The sequence below is a fragment of the Rhincodon typus genome, chromosome 15, assembly GCF_021869965.1.
Source record: "Rhincodon typus isolate 14 chromosome 15, sRhiTyp1.1, whole genome shotgun sequence".
In the NCBI taxonomy this organism is placed as follows: Eukaryota; Metazoa; Chordata; class Chondrichthyes; order Orectolobiformes; family Rhincodontidae; genus Rhincodon; species Rhincodon typus.
The window spans coordinates 868947-888299 of record NC_063346.1 but is presented as its reverse complement, the minus strand read 5'-3'; the positions used below and the strand labels follow the sequence as shown (position 1 = coordinate 888299).

At 41.8% G+C, this 19353-nt stretch overlaps 1 protein-coding gene across 1 annotated transcript in view; it reads left to right on the top strand.

Moving 5' to 3' along the window:
- cdh15 (cadherin 15, type 1, M-cadherin (myotubule)) overlaps nucleotides 1–19353 on the top strand; it is an 87599-nt gene that overhangs the window by 21618 nt on the left and 46628 nt on the right. The window contains exons 2-4 of the mRNA XM_048605526.1: nucleotides 14500–14661; nucleotides 15857–16009; nucleotides 16089–16233. Of these exons, the coding sequence (XP_048461483.1) occupies nucleotides 14500–14661; nucleotides 15857–16009; nucleotides 16089–16233 (460 nt within the window). The remainder of the gene's footprint in view (nucleotides 1–14499; nucleotides 14662–15856; nucleotides 16010–16088; nucleotides 16234–19353) is intronic.

The window sequence follows — 19353 nt, the reverse complement described above, 5'->3', positions numbered from 1 at the left end:
TTGTTCCTGATTTACAGCATCCGCAGTTCTTTCATTTTTATTTAGAATGGTTATGTCTGAAGATAACAAAGGTGGAGATAAGAGGTTCAGCAGCTGATGAATAAAAGAGTCAAAGATGTTATAGAGTTGGAACCATACAATCTTGGTGATGGAGAATGTGTCTCAAAGTTAATATTTATTGAGAGTACTTAGTTCTGATGGATTTAATCTGCCTGTTGTCAAATATCATATCAACATAGTAGAAAATGTAACTTTGAAATAATTTTAATTTTATAAAACAGCAACAACCTGATCTGTAGCCAGTGTGAATTCTTTATGTGGATTGAGGCCAGTTTTAATGACAGGAGGTTAATCTCCTTTTAATTTGATAGGTCGCTGTCAGGAGATTAGACAGTGGGAGAGACAGAGTGAATAGGACGTCTTTGAGCCAAACCTACTTTATCACTCGATGAGAGAGCTGTGTTAAAAGAGAAATCCATACTGCACAATAAATGTCAAAGATTAACCCAGATGCCTTGAATCATGGACATCTTTTCTCTTTTGTCTGTGCTCCCTGCTCTAGGGGAAATGGATGCTGAGGTTGTGAACAGCAGCATAGCTGTTCTACACAGCTCAATACAGTCCTGCAAGAAACTCAATAAACTAATAAAGGCAGGAAAGGTATGTGGCCTAACACCTTTTAAATAGTCGAAGACAAGAACTTTCAAAATTTGATTGGAGTAGACTGTTTGCAGGTAAAGGTCTGATAAGTGGGAGTCTTTCAAAAGTGTGAGTTCAGAGTCATTATGTTCCTGCTGATGTGAAAGGTAACACTGGTAGGATTAGGGAACGATGGATGAATAAAGTTATTGAGGTTCTGGTCAAGAATAAAAAAGAATTATGTATTAGGTATGGACAACTGCGTTCAAATGAATCTCTTGAACAGTATAAAGAAAGTAGGGGCATTTTAAGAGGGAGATCTGGAAGACAAAGAGGGGATATGAGATAACCTTGACAGATAAAGTTAAGGATAATCCAAGGAGATTCTACAAATGCATTAAGAGCAAGATTAATAAGGTGGAAATTGAGCAGATCGTCTCCCTTGTGGAACAGTCTAGAACAACAGCTCATAGATATAAAGTGAGAGGAGGTACGTTCAAAACTGAGATGTGGAGAAACTACTTCACTCAGAAGGCTGTGAATCTGTGGAAATCACTGCCCCAGAGTGCAGCGAAGACAGAATCAATTAACAGATTCAAGAAAGAAATGGATATGTTTCTGATAAAAAGCAGCATAAAGGGCAACAGGGAGGAGGCAGGAAGGTGGAGTTGAGACCAGGATAAGATCAGGCATGATCATGTTAAATGGCCGAGCAGGCTCGAAGAGCTTAATTGCCTACTCCCGCTCCTAATTCCTATGCTCCTATTATAAAGGATATAATTGCAGTGTATTTAGAAATACATAGGATGATCAAACAGAGTCAGCACGGCTTCATGAAGAGAAAGTCATGGCCGACATACATATTAAAATTATTTGAGGAGGTAACAAGCAGGGTGGATAAAGGGGAAGTAGAGGATACATAGAACATAGAACAGTACAGCACAGTACAGGCCCTTCGGCCCACGATGTTGTGCCAAACTTTTACCCTACTCCTAAGGTCTATCTAACCTCCGCCTCTACGTTATACTATCATCCATATGTATCATAAATATATTAGACTTTCAGAAGGATTTTGATAGATTACCACACATTAGGCTACTTAATAAAATAATAGCTCATGAAATTGGAGGTGGAATATTAGTATGTATAGGGGATTGGTTAACTTACAGACATTTGCACTATATATGAATGACTTGGATGAGGGAAGTAAATGTACTATAACCAATTTTGCAGATGCAAAAAAAAGAAGGATTTCGTCAGGATTACACAAACAGCCTGGAGAGGAATATAAATAATGTAGACAATATAAACTAGCATCCAAGTTCGGCAGATAATGGGGAAGGCAAATGGAATGTTGGCCTTTATTTCAAAGGAAATGGAATAAAAATAGGGGAATATTGTGACACAAGGCACAGTTAGACTACAGATGGAATACTGTGAACTGTTTTGGTTCACTTATAAAAGATATATTGGTGTTGGAGGCAGTCTAGAGAAGGTTCACAATGTTGATCCCACATTTGGAGAAACTGTCTTATGAGGAGAGTTTGAATAGTTTCGACTTGTACACATTGGGATTTAGAAGAATGAAAGGTGACCTTATTGAAACATACAAGATTATTAGGGGACCTGACAGAATTTTTCCCTTTATGGGAGAGTCCAGGAGCAGAGGGCATAATGTCAGATTAAGGGGTCACCCAGTTAAGACAGAGATAAGGAAGAATTTCTTCTCTTTGAGGGTAGTGAATGTGTGGAATTCTTTACCACAGATGGCTGTAGAGGTTGCATTATTAAGTATACTTATTTTATTTGCCATTGATTGAATAAATCATGGCAACTTCCAGGGTATCTTGCGCAGACAGATATGACAAGCTTCTGGTGGACACAAACATGCTGAACGTTGAGGGAAGGGAATAGCTCTTGATTTACGGAAACTCATTGCTTACCTGAGGGTGCCTTGATTGCCATGTGACATCAGTGATTCACTGAACCTGTGAAAATATGATCACGGCATTAAATCTGACTGCATCAATCAGAATGGCTTCATCACTGTCAAAATGATTTTGTGGAAGTTGTATTTACAGACAGCATATTAACAGATTCTAGGGATGTCACAAAGGGATCCCTGGCAAGCGATGGAGATGAAGAAATTCAGTGTTGTGACCTTTACAGTTGGCCTTTTTAGAAAGTGGTCTTGTTCCAATTGTCTGCAAAATTCAGTAGCAACCTGCTGTGAAAATCTAAACCTCATGAGGTGCTGCTATTCCTGTCTACATAGCCTATTCTAGGACTACCATCTCCTTCTAGCTGGAGTTCTGTGTCTATTTGCCCTATAGATGCAGAGAAGGTGACTTGTTGTTTCTGTTACTAGTGCTATTATTTAAAATTCACTCACAGGATGTGGGCATCACTGGCTGGACCAGCGTTTATTGCCCATCCCTAATTTCCCTTGAGAAGTTAGTGGTGAGCTGCTGTCTTGAATCACTGCAGTTCCTTTGGTATGGGGACATCCACAATACTGAGGAAGTTTGAGCATTTTGTTTCAGTGACACTTAAAGATGATGAGTGGCTCGGAGGGGAGCGTGCAGGGGGAGGTGTTCCTATGTATCTGCTGCCCTTGTCCTTCTAGATGGAAGCTGCTGTGGCTATTGTTGTGAGAGATAGTAGGAACTGCAGATGCTGGAAAATCTAAGATAATAAGGTGTAGAGCTGGATGAACACAGCAGGCCAAGCAGCATCAGAGGAGCAGGAAGGCTGACGTTTCGGGCCTAGACCTTCATTGTTGTGACTGCTTCTGTTGTTGCTTTTTAGAGATCCGTGCTAAAGCAGGAATGTGTTCCTAGGCTACAGTAAAAGCTGACAGCATGGAAGTTAAAATCAAGACGAGTCAAGTCCAAAACAGGAAAAGTGATCTCCAAAATCTTGAAAACACAAAGTATCGGAGAAACACAACAGGTTTGGCATCATCTGTGGAGAGAGACTGAAGAAGTCATATTGGATTCAAAATGTTAACTCTGTTTCCCTCTCCAGAGAAATAGAAGTAATGTTTTGAGTCTAATATTATTCTTCTTCAGTCTCTCTCCACAGATGATGCTAGACCTGAATTTCACCAGCACTTTTTATTGTTATTCCACATTATTTTGCTTTTATCCAAAAACTTGGAAGTGTTTGAAATCAGTCTCACAGTACAGATGCTATGACTGAAAGCCTTTCACATAGACAGGCCAGCAGCTATGCAGTTTCAATATTTAAAGTTTTCCAGCTTGACAGCTTCATTGATTATGGCCAGAATCCTCGGTTGAAGATTCAATTAGTTCATTATTGCATTAACTAGTTGACAGCTCCACAGGACTCTCACCTTTCACCTACACCAATAAAAACAGAAGTGAATGTGATCATGGTGTATCTCCAACATGTCAAACATTTTTTTGAGAATTAATCCCCACTAACTTGAACCTAATCCCCAGCCACCTACCTTGGCAGTAAAAATTAAATCTTTCTCTCTCTGTGCTTTTTTTTCCTTCTGTGTGCCTCCTCAATACCTCTTTGTTTCTCTCTTTTTCCCTCACACACTATCCACGTCTCTGTCTTTCTTTCTCTCTTTGCATCTCTTTCTGTTCTCTGATTTTTGATCACTGTTCCTGCTCCCTGTCCTTCCCCCAAATTGCTGTTCTCAGGCTTGGTTATATGATACATTTTATACCCTTCCTGCAGGTTTGGATCATTTCCTTTGACAGATGCTTAGTATATATTTAGACCAGGGCTGTGTCCTCGCCTGGCAAGGGTTTGCTGCAATAGTTAAGTCCATTTCTAGAATTCCCAGAGTTTTTGCAGGGTCTGTCCAGCATTGTGCATATTTCAGCTTCTTTTCTAACTGGTGTAGTCTCTGATCGCTCTGTATCTCAGAGTAAACTGTTCTCACTTGTAAAAGGATTAAGAACAAGAGGGCACAGATTTAAAGTGATTTGCAAAGGAAGTAAATACAATTTGAGAAAAAGCTTTCATGTGAATGGTTTGGCTCTAGACAGTACTGTGGAGGCAGGTTCAATCAAGGCAGTCAAGAGGGTATTAGATGATTATTAAAATAGAAACAGTCCGTAAGGTTACAGGGAAAGGGCAGAAGAATGGTACCACGTCCTGTTGTTTTTCAGAGAACTTGTGCAGACGTGATGGATCAAATGGCCTCCATTTGCACGATAACAATTCTGCGATTCTGGGCTTTAGGTGAAAAAGTACAGATAATGCAATCACTGAGTGCTTGAAACCTATTTTAGTTATTATAGAGCCAACTGTGAATTAGTGGAGAGCACACATCCTCTGGCTCAGAAGATTGTGTTTTCAAATCCCACTCTGGGTGTGTGGCACTGTTTGAGGTAGTGTCTTTTGGATTTGAGGCTTGCTAAAGCCCCATACCCCTGCTGTAGTGGTTTTATGGTACTATTTCAAAGAAAAACAGAGGAATTTTCCCTGAATTCCTGACCAATACCTAACTCTCAAAAAACATCACACAAATGGATGTCCTGCTTACTATCGTGTTGCTGTTTGTTGGAGCCTGATGTTCATAATTTGGTTGCCATAATCCCTACACAAAAGCTCTTCAAAAAAAGTACTTAATTGCTTATAAAGTACTTTGTGATGCCCAGAGCTTTTGAAATATGTTTTTTGATATATAAATGCAAGTTTTTTTTTATTCACAGCTGCAATCTCTGTTGTGATAGCATAAGCTGATGACAGAACAAGAAGTAGGAAAGTAAGCTGTTACAAAACAAATCTACAAAGGGATTTACATATGTTAATTGAGTGGGCAAAAATATGACAGATGGAATAGAATGTGTTAAGATTTGAACTGATTTACGTTGGCAGGAAGAATAGAAAAGCAGTATATCATCTGAATGGAAAGAGATTGCAGAACTCCAAGGTGTATTTGGGTGTCCTAGTGCATCAATCACAAAACTTTGGTATGCAGGTACAGCAAGTGTTTAGAAAAGCAAAGAGAGTTTTGGCTTTTATTGCAAGAGAACTCAGGTACAAAAGCATGGAAGTATTTCTGTTGTTGTACAATGTATTTGTGAGAACACATTGAGAATACTATGTTTCAGAGATAGTAGGAACTGCAGATGCTGGAGAATCTGAGATAACAAGGTGTAGAGCTGGATGAACACAGCAGGCCAAGGAGCATCAGACGAGCAGGAAAGCTGACGTTTCGGGCCTAGACCCTTCTTCAGAAATGGGGGAGGGGAAGGGGGTTCTGAAATAAATAGGGAGAGAGGGGGAGGCGGATAGAAGATGGATAGAGGAGAAGATAGGTGGAGAGGAGACAGACAGGCCAAAGAGGCGGGGATGGAGCCAGTAAAGGTGAGTGTAGGTGGGGAGTTAGGGAGGGGATAGGTCAGTCCAGGGAGGATGGACAGGTCAAGGGGGCGGGATGAGGCTAGCAGGTAGGAGATGGGGGTGGGGCTTGAGGTGGGAGGAAGGGATAGGTGGGAGGAAGGAGAGGTTAGGGAGGCGGGGACAAGCTGGGCTGGTTTTGGGATGCGGTAGGGGGAGGGGAGATTTTGAAGCTTGTGAAGTCCATATTGATACCATTGCGCTGCAGGGTTCCCAGGCAGAATATGAGGTGCTGTTCCTGCAACCTTCGGGTGGCATCGTTGTGGCACTGCAGGAGGCCCAGGATGGACATGTCATCTAAGGAATGGGAGGGGGAGTTGAAATGGTTCGCGACTGGGAGGTGCAGTTGTTTAGTGCGAACTGAGCGTAGGTGTTCCGCAAAGCGGCCCCCAAGCCTCCGCTTGGTTTCCCCGATGTAGAGGAGGCCACAACGGGAACAGCAGATGCAGTATACCACATTAGCAGATGTGCAGGTGAACATCTGCTTGATGTGGAAAGTCTTCTTGGGGCCTCGGATGGGGGTGAGGGGGGAGGTGTAGGGGCAGGTGTAGCACTTCCTGCGGTTGCAGGGAAAAGTGCCGGGTGTGGTGGGGCTGGAGGGGAGTGTGGAGTGGACAAGGGAGTCACGGAGAGAGTGGACCCTCCGGAAAGCAGATAAGGGTGGGGAGGGAAAAATGTCTTTGGTGGTGGGGTTGGATTGCAGATGGCGGAAGTGTTGGAGGATGATGCGTTGGATCCGGAGATTGGTAGGGTGGTACGTGAGGACGAGGGGGGATTCTGTTTTGGTTGTTATTACAGGGACGGGGTGTGAGAAACTTCAGCTTTCCTGCTCCTCTGATGCTGCTTGGCCTGCTGTGTTCATCCAGCTCTACACCTTGTTATCTCTTGAGAATACTATGCACAGTTTTGATTGCCTTACTGAAGAATGGATATAACATATTAGAAATAGTTCAAAAAGACTCAATTGATTGATTCCTGGATTGAAAGAGTTATCTTGTGAGAAAAGGTTGAGCAGTTTTGCACATATCCATTGGAGTTGTGGAGAATAAGACATGTTCTTCTTTGACAGAGAGAAATGGATAGTGTAGATGCTGAGAGGATGTTTCCCTCATAGTGGAACCTAGAATCAGGGGACACAGTTTAAAAATAAAAGATCTCCCATTCAAGACAAAGATAAAGAGAAATGTTTCCTCTCAAAGATTGTTAGTCTGTTGAAGGCTGCGTTAGAAAGATTTTTCATCAGTGAAGGAGTTAAATAATATTGGGGTTAGGTGGAGCTGAGGGATTGAAGCGGCAATCAGATCAACCAGAATCTCATTGAAAAGCACTGCAACTGGAAGAGCTAAAAGGGCCACCTCCTCTTCTTAATTCTTGTATTCTCTGGCACTGAGTCCTGGGCACTGAGGGGGTGAAATGTTAGAATTATACTGCCCAGAAAAGGCTCTTTGACTCACCAAATCTGTGCCACCAGAATTAAACTACTATCTATGCTAGTCCCACTTTCCCACACAAGGCCATCGCCTTGAATGTTATGGCCCTTCAAAAGCTCATCTAAGTACTTAGTAAAAAGTTGTGACGTTTCCCATCTCAACTCCCCTTCCAGTGCATTCCCTCTGGGTGAAAAAGGTTTTCCCAAATCTCCTTTAAACATCCTGCCTTCCACTTTTAAAAATATGCTCCTTTGTTATTCACCCTTCAATTAAGGAGTACAGCTGATATCTACTCACCCTGTCAATTCAATACACTTCTATGAAGTCCCCTCCCACAACCTTCTCTGCTCCAAAGGGTACAACCCAATCTTCTCCAGCCTCTCTCCGTGGCTAAACCACTCCGTTCCAGGCAACATCTAGGTGAATCTCGCCTGCACTCCCTCCTGTGCAATCACATTCTTCCTATTGTGTGGTGACCAGAACTGCATACAGCACTCCTGCATTGGCCTAACCAAAATACAGCTGTACAGCTCTAACATGATCCCCCTGCTCTTACAGTCTAAATCCGTTAATTTAGTATGAATATAAACTAAAAGGTCTAATTATAGGAGATAGCAGGAACTGCAGATGCTGGAGAATCTGAGGTAACAAGGTGTAGAGCTGGATGAACACAGCAGGCCAAGCAGCATCAGAGGAGCAGGAAGGCTGATGTTTCGGGCCTAGACCCTTCTTTAGAAGGGTAACCCTATTGCATCATTAACATGCTCACCCTGTCACAGGTCTAATTTTAAGGCAGGTGCAGGAACAGAAGAACCTCAGGGTGTATATAAACAAATTATTGAAAGTGACAGGACAAGTTCAGAAGGTTATTAGAATGGCATCATTGGCTTTTTAATTGAGACAGAGTAAAAAAGCAAGTAAGTTTTTTAAAATGTTTATAAAACACAGCCACAGTTGGAGGATTGGGTCCAATTCAGGATTGGAAAAAGTGCAAAGAAGGTTATTTGGAATGGTTCCAGGGATGAGGATTTTCAGAGTGGAGAAGCTGAGGGTATTATCCTCAGAGCAGAAATAGTTAACAAGGAATTTAACGGAGGTTTTCAAAATAAAGAAGGGTTTTCATAGAATAAAGAAGGGAAAGCTGTTTCTAATGGCTAGAGAGTGGACTATAATGCATCAAGCTTTAAGGGTTTTGACAAAAGAACCAGCAGAGGTAATGAAGAGAATATTATTTACATTGTTAGTGTGATCAGGAACGTGTTTCCTCAACGGTATAAACAGATTTAAAAATTACTTCAGACACAAATTAACCAAAAGTTTTAGGAAAACAAATTGCACGGTGATGGGATAAGAGCAGGGACAGTAGGACTCAGGCAGCCTTTTCCATTAGGTACAGTGAACTCATTGGCCTACTCTCCTGTGATGTTTCCTTCTATATTTAATGAATCCAGTACAGATCTCTCTCTTGCCACTCTATCTGATTATGATTTTCTGTCTTTCTATTTTTGTCACTTTTTCTTTTGTTTCTGTTTATCTCTGTCACTCTACTTTCCCCTGTTGTCTTTGAATGTATGTCTTCTCTGTCCATCTATCTTTCTCTCTCTCTCTCTCCCAGATGATTCATTTAGGATATCTGGTTGGCATGGACTATTTGGACTGAGTGGTCTGTTTCCATGTTGTACAGCCCTACGCCTACCGTTGATCTCCCTGTCTGTCTGTCTGTCTGTCTCTCTCTCTCTCTCTCTCTCTCTCCCCCTCTCTCTCACACTCAGTCTTGTTCCATGTCACTAACTTTGTATCCTTCTCTTCCCCCAAATCCTCAGAAATTATAAGCTTGAAATAATGTGTGGAAAAATCTGCCCTGGGCAGATGGATACACTGTGGGATTATCTATTGGCTGTTACTTTAAGAAAAGGTGACAAAACTGCACAGGCTGGGAAAGGAAACCCTCAAGATGTAAGTATTAATAAAGTGATAAGGAGGAAATATGTCTTGTGTTAATAATCCGGGACACATTTAGACATTATAAAGGCATAACTCAGTAACACCTGTCATTATTTCAGCTGCTGCTTGTACAGCAACCCCGCCCCCACTAGCGTTGCCTCTAATCCCATGGAGAATTAAAGAATGTTCCATTTAATTCTCAGTTTGTAGTACCTTCATTCCAAATGCTGGATTCTCACTAAACTTCCATTACAATATCCCCAAATCTCCTGTCCCTGACTCACAGCTCCCTGAACTTCTCCTGCCCCAATGCGCCCCCTCTGCTGACTCACCCCTTCCACAACTCTCTTAACTGACTCTATCCTTCTACCCACCCCATACCCCTGGCCTCACTCTGCATTCCAGCATGCCTTTAGCGTCTGGCTTGCAAATAGTTTGTGTACCGTCTCCCTGTATGTGAGACAATGTGGTGTTCTGCTCCTTGACATAATAGGGAGACAGTCAGAGGAGGCCATTCAACACTTCAAACCTCTTCCTCAATCCAATTAAATTGTGACCAATCTCCATAATAAATCTATATTCCAGTTTGAAGATTAATGATTAACATGCTTACATAGCAAGAATTTATTTAACTCAGTTTTGAAAAGTTTTAATTGATCCCAGCCTCAACAACTATATGGGGGGGGTGAGTTCCAAATTTCTACATTAACCTCGGTGCTTGCTGGACAATTGCCTTGGTTTGAAGATCGGTTCCATTTCACAGAAAAGTTTCCAGCCTCTTTGACCAGGTTCTGATCTCCTAGTGGTTCAGTATTATTGCTGAAATATTAAAGTTCAACTATTTCAGTAGAATGAACATTCTAAATAAACTGAGAATAGACAGCAATAGATGGGAGACAAATGCCATCCGTCTGAGTGCGACCCGCAAACAACTATACTTCCTGCGTGAATGTCTCAGAAAACAGGTACTACCACAATGTTTAAAATATAAACCACTGATCAACAATCCACAGGCACAGAGAACAGCTACACAGAATGGCTGCAGAATGTTAAGGGTTATGATCAATGATGCCCACAACCACCTCCACAAATATGAGTGGGAAATTGTGCACCAAAAATCTTTGAACTCCAACGAACCAACCAGGAATGGACAGCCACACTGGAACAAGCCATCACCACACAACAGCAAAAGACCAGAACAAAGAAAAGAATAGCCCTACAAGAAAAACTATCCAAACTCACCCGCAACAATGGATAACACAGATTCATGGATTAAGAACATCTCAGACTGACCACTTACAGACACCAAGAAGACTGTCCTAGTACGCAGACTGAGTTATAACTACAGGGATGCCAAATAACCAAAATTCCTGGCTGCACTGGAATCAACATTAAAGAGCAACAGACTCCTGAAGGAAATACAACAGACCATCAGACAGACAATAGTCCCATTAATAAGCAGAAAATGTTTCGGTTTATTATTCAGTTTCGTCACCCTGCTAGGTAATATCGTCAGTGCGCCTCCGGTGAAACGTTGGTGTTCTGTCCCACTTGTAATTTTATGTCTCGGTATTACTTCTGGTTCTGTTTTTCAGAGGTTTGTGTTTTGGGTTCAGTTCAATGTATTTGTTGATGGAGCTCTGGTTGGAATGCCAGGCCTCCTGGAATTCCCTGGTGTGTCTCTGTTTGACTCGTGCTATTAAGGATGTGTTGTCCCAGTCAAACTCGTGTCCTTCTTTATCCATGTGTATTGAGACCAGAGAGAATTGGTCGTGTCTCTTGGTGGCTAGTTGGTGTTTGTGTATCCTTATTGTCAGTTTTCTTCCAGTTTGGCCTATGTAATGTTTCTCTCAGTCCTTGCATGGTATTTTTGTATAATACGTTAGTTTTATTGGTTGTGGATATGGGATCCTTTACGTTCGTCAGTAGCTGTCGCAGAGTGGTTGTTGGTTTGTGAGCTATCCATCTACATTCTGCTCGCAAAATGACCCTGAACTACCTGTTGCCTGCCACTTTAACACACCACCCTCTTCCCTGGCCAACATCTTTGTCTCTGGCTTGCTGCAGTGTTCCAGTGAAGCCCAACGCACACTGGAAGAACAACACCTCATTTTCTGCTTAGGGACCCTGCAGCCCTCTGGACTCAACATCGAGTTCAATAATTTTAGGGCCTAAACTCTCCCTGTCCTAGCCCCCTACCTTGTTATCACATAGCCTGCCATTACACACTACCTATTGTTAGTCACTAACAGTCCCCATTAACAACTATTCATACTCCCAGCCTGATCGTTATCAACTGCTTTGTCTGTCTAACTGCTCTTCTGTTTCTTCGGGCTCTAGCCTATCGTTTACCCACCCTCACCTCTCTATTTTCTTGTATAAGCCGACATTTTCCCAGCTAGCATCAGTTCTGAGGAAGTGTCACCCGCCCCAAAACGTTAACTCTTTCTGATTGTTTCTTCACAGGTGCTGCCAGACCTGCTGAGCTTCCAGCAACTTCTGTTTTTCCTCCTGATTTACAGCATCAGAAGTCCCTTTTGGTTTTTACCTAGGGGTCTGAGTAGTTTTGTGGTCATCCCTGATACATCTCTGATGTACAGTAGGGTGAATAGTATGTCTGACCGTGTTGTGTCTTCTTGTTGTGGTCTGTCGCGGAGATAACAGCTGTATACTAGTTACAAGTTGCATCATAAATCTTTAGATTGTAGCCAAAACATTTTTGAACCCTACTCAACATGCATTCACCATGACTCAACATTTATATAATCCATTTGGTGTAACCAAAGCTAATATCTCTTTAACTCTTAATGTTGATGGCACTTGCTAGAACCCCTTCAATAAATCAATCTTTGTAAAAAAAAGTGAGGCACTGCAGCGCAATCAATACACAATAACCAAGGAATTAGGAATGAATCTGTTTTCATTATGGTATTTGCAATCCTGTAAGTAATTTGGAATCTAGTGGACCCATCAGGTTTAAGAAATAATACCACTGAAGAACTCCAACTGCTTTGGCTAAGTTCATTCAAGTGACTTTCGAACATGCGTAAAGACCATTTCTTCTTAGTTTCTGTATTTTTGATTCTGGACTGAAATGGAAAATAGACTGTTTTAAAATCAAGGATTATGGAAAAGATACTGCACTTTCTAAAAGCAGTTACCAATTCTCGGATTCTCCAGCATCTGCAGTTCCTACTATCTCTGATTCAATTTTAACACCAACATTGATTTAATCACTGTTTACGTGAATGCTTTGTTCAACTGGTGGGGGAAGTTAGTTGCAGATGGGTTGGCACCAGGGAGTGTGTGCAAAGTGAGATTTGGTCTGCAACTAGTCAATGATTAGCTTGTGGAGTGGTGACTAGTTGTTGATGACAAAATCAACTGCCTACCAACAACTTTGTGACTGGCTCTTGGGTAGCCGAACAGCTTGTGGGGTGAACAATGTGGCCAGAAACCTTCAAATTCCAAAAGGGGATGTAACGTCTTTTCTCTCTACAGTAAAAAATACCTAAAGCCTTCAGAAAGTTGGTTTATTTTCCCTCATGAATTGCTGTAAGCTTCAGCTTTTGTACAATAACTAAAAGACTACATAACTTGCAGAAGGGAGCCATTTGACCCATTGTACCTCTACTGGCTCTTCAAACAAGCATAAGTACCTAGTACCAATCTGTTACTTTATCTCCATACCCTTGTACAATATTTCTGTCCAAATAACCATGCAATGCCTTCTTGAACGGTTGAATTCAACCTGCCTCCACCACATTTCCAGGCAGTGTATTCCACAGCCTAACCACTCAGAGTGCAAAGATTTTTTCACAACAGCCTGTTTTATTTGCATATCACTGTAAGTCTATGCCCTGTCATTCTTGTTCCTTTTACAAGCCGGAACAGTTTCTCCCTATCAACTCTATCCAGCCTGCTCATGATTTTGAAAATCTCTCAGATCTCCTTTCAGTCATTCTTGTAAATCACTTCTGCATTCTGTTCAATACATTCACATCCTTCCTATAATGTGGCACCCACAATTGTGCACAATACTCCAGCTGAGGTCTAACAAGCGTCTTGTACAAGTTCAACATCACCTCCTTGCTCTTGTACTTGATGCCCCTGTTAATAAGCATCCAGTATTCTTGGCTTTATTAAGTGCTCTCTCCACCTGTCCTGCCACCTTCAATGACCTGTGGACATATACACCAAGTCCCTTTGTTTCTGCACTCCTTTAGAATTCTATCCCCTATTTTATACACTTCACCTGAAGAAGGAGCAGTGCTCCGAAAGCTTGTAATTTCGAATAAACGTGTTGGTCTATAACCTGGTGTCATGTGACTTCTGACTTTGTCCATCCCACCTCAACACTGGCACCTCCACATCATGCCTATTTTATATTGTCTTCCAATGTTCTTCCTACCAAACTATATCACCTCACACTTCTCTGCATTGAACCTCATTTATCAACTATCCACCCACTCCACCAGCTTAGCAATGTCCCTTTGGAGTTCCATACTTTTGTCCTCAGAGTTTATAATTCTTCCAAGTTTATTGTCTTCTGCAAATTTTGCAATTGTCCCCTGCACACCAAGATGCAGATCACGAATATAGATCAGGAAAAGCAAGGGTCCAAATACCAACCCCTGTGGAACTCCACAATTAACCTTCCTCCAGCCTGAAAAATATTCATTGAGCATTACTCTTTGTTTCCTATCAATCAGCCAATTTTATATCCATGTTTCTACTGTCCGTTTTTACACCATGACCTATAACCTTCCTGACAAATCTGCTGAGTGGCACTGTATCAAATACCTTCTAGAAATCTATGTACATCACATTAACGTTATGCTCATCAAGCCTTTCTGTCAACTACTGAAATTAATTAGTTTAATATGAGTTCCCCTTTAGAAATCCATGCTGACTGTTGTTAATTTACCCATCTTTTTCTATTTGATTATTAATTCCATTCCCAAATAATTGTTTCTAGAAGTTTCCCCATCACAAAGTTAAACTAAATAGTTTGCAATTACAATCCTCCAGTTTTCTTTGCTTCTGTTGACAGGAAACTGCTGATTATTTAATTGTTACATTTTTTTATTATTCTTTCTAGATTTCCATGGGGGCTAGAAGCCAATCAGAAAACGTCCAGGTTCTGTATCCATGGAGGCTGAAATCAGCAACTGAAGGGTTAGCAAGAGTAAGAAGAGCCTGGGTCATTCCTCCTATTGCAGTCTCTGAGAACAGCAGGAAGATCCCATTCCAGTTAGTTCAGGTATGGGGCGCATCATCATGTAAAGAATGTGAGTAGAGCCAGACATGTATTGACTTTCCTGTGTTAACTTTGTCTAGTAGACAGTGCTTTCAGAATGATCCCAAGAACACCATCAAAAGAAAGGTGAATTTCTCATTAGGTTCATATCTCACTCTTTGCAGCGTTGAATTGTCAGAAGTTGACTACTGAAGGAATAGCTTCTGCTGCACTGCTGGAAGGTTAGCACTGAAACCATTCACAAGCCTGAGGGAGGGATCTGATTGAGGTGTACAAAGTTCTGAGCTGCAGAGACAGGGTAGATAGGGAGCAACTTCTCCCCTCAGTAGAAGGGTCACAAACCAACACTCATGGTTTTAAGGTACTGAGCAGAAGGTTTAGAAGGGATTTGAGGAAACCTGTTCTCACCCAGAGATTTGTGGGTACCTGGAGATCAATAACTAAAAGGATGGTGCAGGCAGGAATCCTCAGGATATTTATAAAGCATTTAGATGTACACTTGAAACACCATAGAAGACAAGGCTACAGGCCAGCTTTCCTGCTCCTCTGATGCTGCTTGGCCTGCTGTGTTCATCCAGCTCTACACCTTGGTATCATTAGAACAGGTGGATATTTTTGACCAGTGTGGACGTGATGAGCCAAAGGGCATCGTTCCTTGTTGTAAAAACTCTATGAATCTGTGACTGTTGAAGGGTCAGTAACGAGGGAACACTATATTAATGGTGGCTCAGTACTGAGGGAGTGCAGCACTGTCAGAGGGCCAGTGCTGAGGGAGTATTACATTGTTAAAGGGTCAGTGCTGAGGGAACCTCACAGTAGTGGAGGATCAATACTGAGGGAGTGCTGTGCTGTATTGCATTTATATAGCATCTTTCATGTAGAGAAATGTTCTAATGTATTTCTTAGAGGCATAAGGAAAATTGAACAACAAACTGGAAAAGGAATATTGGAGTAGGAACTGAAGATCAGTGAAAGAGGTAGGTTTTTACAGGAGGAAAGGGAAGTAGAACAATAAAAAGTTTCAGGAGAAAATTTTAGAGTGTGAGGCTCAGAGTTTGTTACTACTCATTTTTGGACAATGTTCAAAGAATCATCTTAACAGTGGTGAAGAGAATAGAATTGAGATTAACAAGGAGGAAATGGAGAAAGATAAAAGCAGATTGAGGATGTAGGTAATTTTATGTTGTTTTGTGAACAGATTAAATCAGACAAGCTTCCTAGCAAGGTGATCTATAGCATTAAGGGACCTGGTGTGGATGAAGACCCAAAGGGAATCTTCACCATTGACCCTGACTCTGGATTTGTCTTCCTGACCACGGTGCTGGACCGTGAGGAGAAGAGCAGTTACAAGGTAGGAAACCTGAGAAAATTAGCAGACACCACGAGAGGCCTGAAAACTAAGGGTAATTACTTGTATTTGTTTTACATAGATCAAAGCATATGCTGTCAATGAGACTGGAATGCCTTTGGAAGAGCCTACAGATCTAGAGATCATTGTTATTGATCAGAATGATAACAGACCTACCTTTGACCAGCAATATTTCATTGGACATGTTCTTGAGGGATCACCTCCAGGTAAGTACCATGGGATGGAAGGGGTTACTGTGTTGACACGAACTAAAGTGGTTCAAATGCGTATTTTTAGAAGTCTTGCCCCTTGTCCAAGTTTCACACTGAAAAAACAGAAACCATTCACTTTCTGCCTATTTTTCTCCGACTGTGATAACCTCAGATACTAGGATTTGCAAAGAATTACAAATCTACACAAACATTTTCCAGCAATTAGTCTCTAAATGATCTGATCATCAAGACAAAGTGTGATCTGTTCATTTCTCCACACCTACCACTGTGTAGACTGCAACTCTTCCTGGCTACTCTGTCATCAGCAGCTGAGTGAATGAACACCATTGAACATTTCACAGTTTCAAACATGATGGCCTGCCACTTATCAGTATCCCTGCCACAACCAATGATACCAAGTCCCAGCTGGTTGCAGTGTTTCTTGAATAAATGCTACGCACCAGGAAGTGTTGGTGCTGGTATCGACTGATCTTGAAAGTCATTAAACTTGATCATCAATGAAGCAGCAGAGGCATCATTTGGTAAAGGCAGAACCTGCAATAGGGACTGGCTTGAGACTGAGTACAGCTGTGATTACTTCTGTCACTGATGCAAAAAACAAAGCCTATATGATGCACAACATAAACCCAACAGCTGAAAGACTGAGATACCAAGGTGTGGAGCTGGATGAACACAGCAGGCCAAGCAGCACCGGAGGAGCAGGATGGCTGACGTTTCGGGCCTAGACCCTTCTTCAGAAAGACTGCATGACTTGAAAGAAGCCAAGACAGCCATGCAAAAGATAGGGAGAGACTGTGAAGACAGGCTGGATAATTTTAGCAGTCCTCTGAAAGGCAGAACTCCCAAATATATTGTTCCTTGTCAAACAGGGATGAATTCAGTTGGCTTGGGTATGTCCACAGATTGGAAAAATGGTCACATAGAGAAGAGCTTTCAATGTGTTGAAGTAGAGATGTGTGGATCCAGGTGACTGATGGAACACCTAAAGCTCTACTTCAAGGATGTTTCCAAACGTGGCATGAAGGCCCTAGATCTTGATTATTGCACACAAAAGTCATTGGCTAATGATAGAGGAAAATGCCCTCCTGTCAGCAGGTGTGCACCACACCAATAACTAATCACTACAGCAGTTTGGTAATTGCTGCAAATGCTGGAAACAACCCACTACACACCATTCAACTGCTCAAAGTGCGGTGCTTCTGTTAGAACTTGCCTCTAACAGGTTGCTCCCTTGAGCCATCAGCAAAGATGCACCAAATGAAGATCTCAATCCCAATCTGAAATGGATTCTTCACTGCATGTCTGTTATCTTTGACAGATGGAAGGATATTAATGGATGAAGATGATAGTTGACCAATCTCCCAGCAGTTGATCTTGTATCCTCTCCTTCCCAGTACATAATAGGATTAAAGATTCCTGTTAGATGTATCCAATATGAAGAACCATAGAGCCATGGCATCACAGGGTTTTTACAGCACGAAAAGATAACCTTTGGCCCATCATGTCTGTGCCAGTCATCAAATATCCATCTATTCTACATAGGTTTAACATAGACACACACACACACACACACACACACTTGGACAACTAGACCTGTGTTTCCTTGCATTTTGAAGATTAAACAATGATCTGATTGCGGGGTTTAGAATAATAAAAGTACAACACAGGTTCAAACAGGAAATAATTTCCTCAGGTAGGAGATCTCAGAATGGCTGACGGGAAACTTAAAATTAATGAGGGGTGATGTCAGGAAAGACTTCTTCACACAAATGGGAGTGAAAATCTGCAATTCTCTCCCTGAAAAAAAAACAGTCAGCCTATGGGTGTCAATTTCAAACTGAGATTGCCAGTTTTTTGTTACATAAACGTATAGAGAACCATGGCAGGTAAATGGAATTAAGATATAAATCAGCTATGGTCTAATTGAATGGCAGAAGCCTCCTCAAAAATCTGTGGGAACTGGAGTCAGTTGGAGTTTTCAAGGCCATATCACAATGGATGTCATCATATACATTTCCAAAACACATTTGATAATTGTCTTGACTAGAGGGCATGATGGGAAATTCCAGAGAAAACTGAGGTTTTCAGTTCTGAGGAAGGGTCACCGGACCCGAAACGTTAACTTTGTTTTCTCCTTCACAGATGCTGCCAGACCTGCTGAGCTTTTCCAGCAACTTTGTTTTTGTTCCAGAGAAAACTGTATGCTCTTCTATAGCCTCATGTTTAACTTCTATTTCTTAAAAAATAATCAACACTTTGGACTCTTAAAATGATTCGGGTTGATCACAATCATATATTTCCAGAAGCTTGTGACACCTTGGATTGTAAAGACAGTCAAACTAAATCGGAGACAAATGGGCTGGAAACCATCTGCCTCCATCCAGTTCTGGACAACAATGAGCACTAATGGCTTTACAGCTCCTCATGACTACATTATTTTAACCACCCTGTTCGAACATGTCATGAGACACCTCTGGGACAAGTGGGACTTGAAACTGGACCTTCTGGTCCAGAGGTAGGGACATTATCAAAGCATCACAAGACCTTTAGTTACCCTTAGTTTCACAAGCTTCTAGTTAACCCACTGTGATGGGCCATCGCACTTGAAATGATTATCCCTGTCACATGACTGAAATTAGAGCTTGTTGAATTCTTTATATTATTCCAAGAGTTGAAAGTCAGCAGCAGTTCGACCCCAGAGGGAGAACAGGACTCAAGTCTGAGTCGACAGCCATCTCTGTCTCCAAGGTAGTAGCTGGACAGAAACCTACAAGAACGAAAACTACTGGGCCCAGCTGACTGAGGAATCCATTACTGACACAAAAACAGAAGTTGCTGGAAAAGCTTAGCAGATCTGGCAGCATCTGTGCAGCGAAATCAGAGTTAACGATTCGGGTCCGGTGACCCTTCCTCAGAACTGATGGAAGCTGGAAAACCATCGGTTTGTATGCAGAAGATAGGGAGGGGGATGGGGTAGGGAGTAAACAATAGGATAGAGCCCAAAGAGAGAGAAGAGCAGTTGGATAGACAACGGAGTTGATAACGATCTGGCGAGGAGGGTGAATAGTTGTTAATGGGGACTATTAGTAGCTAACAACAGGGGGTGTGTAATGG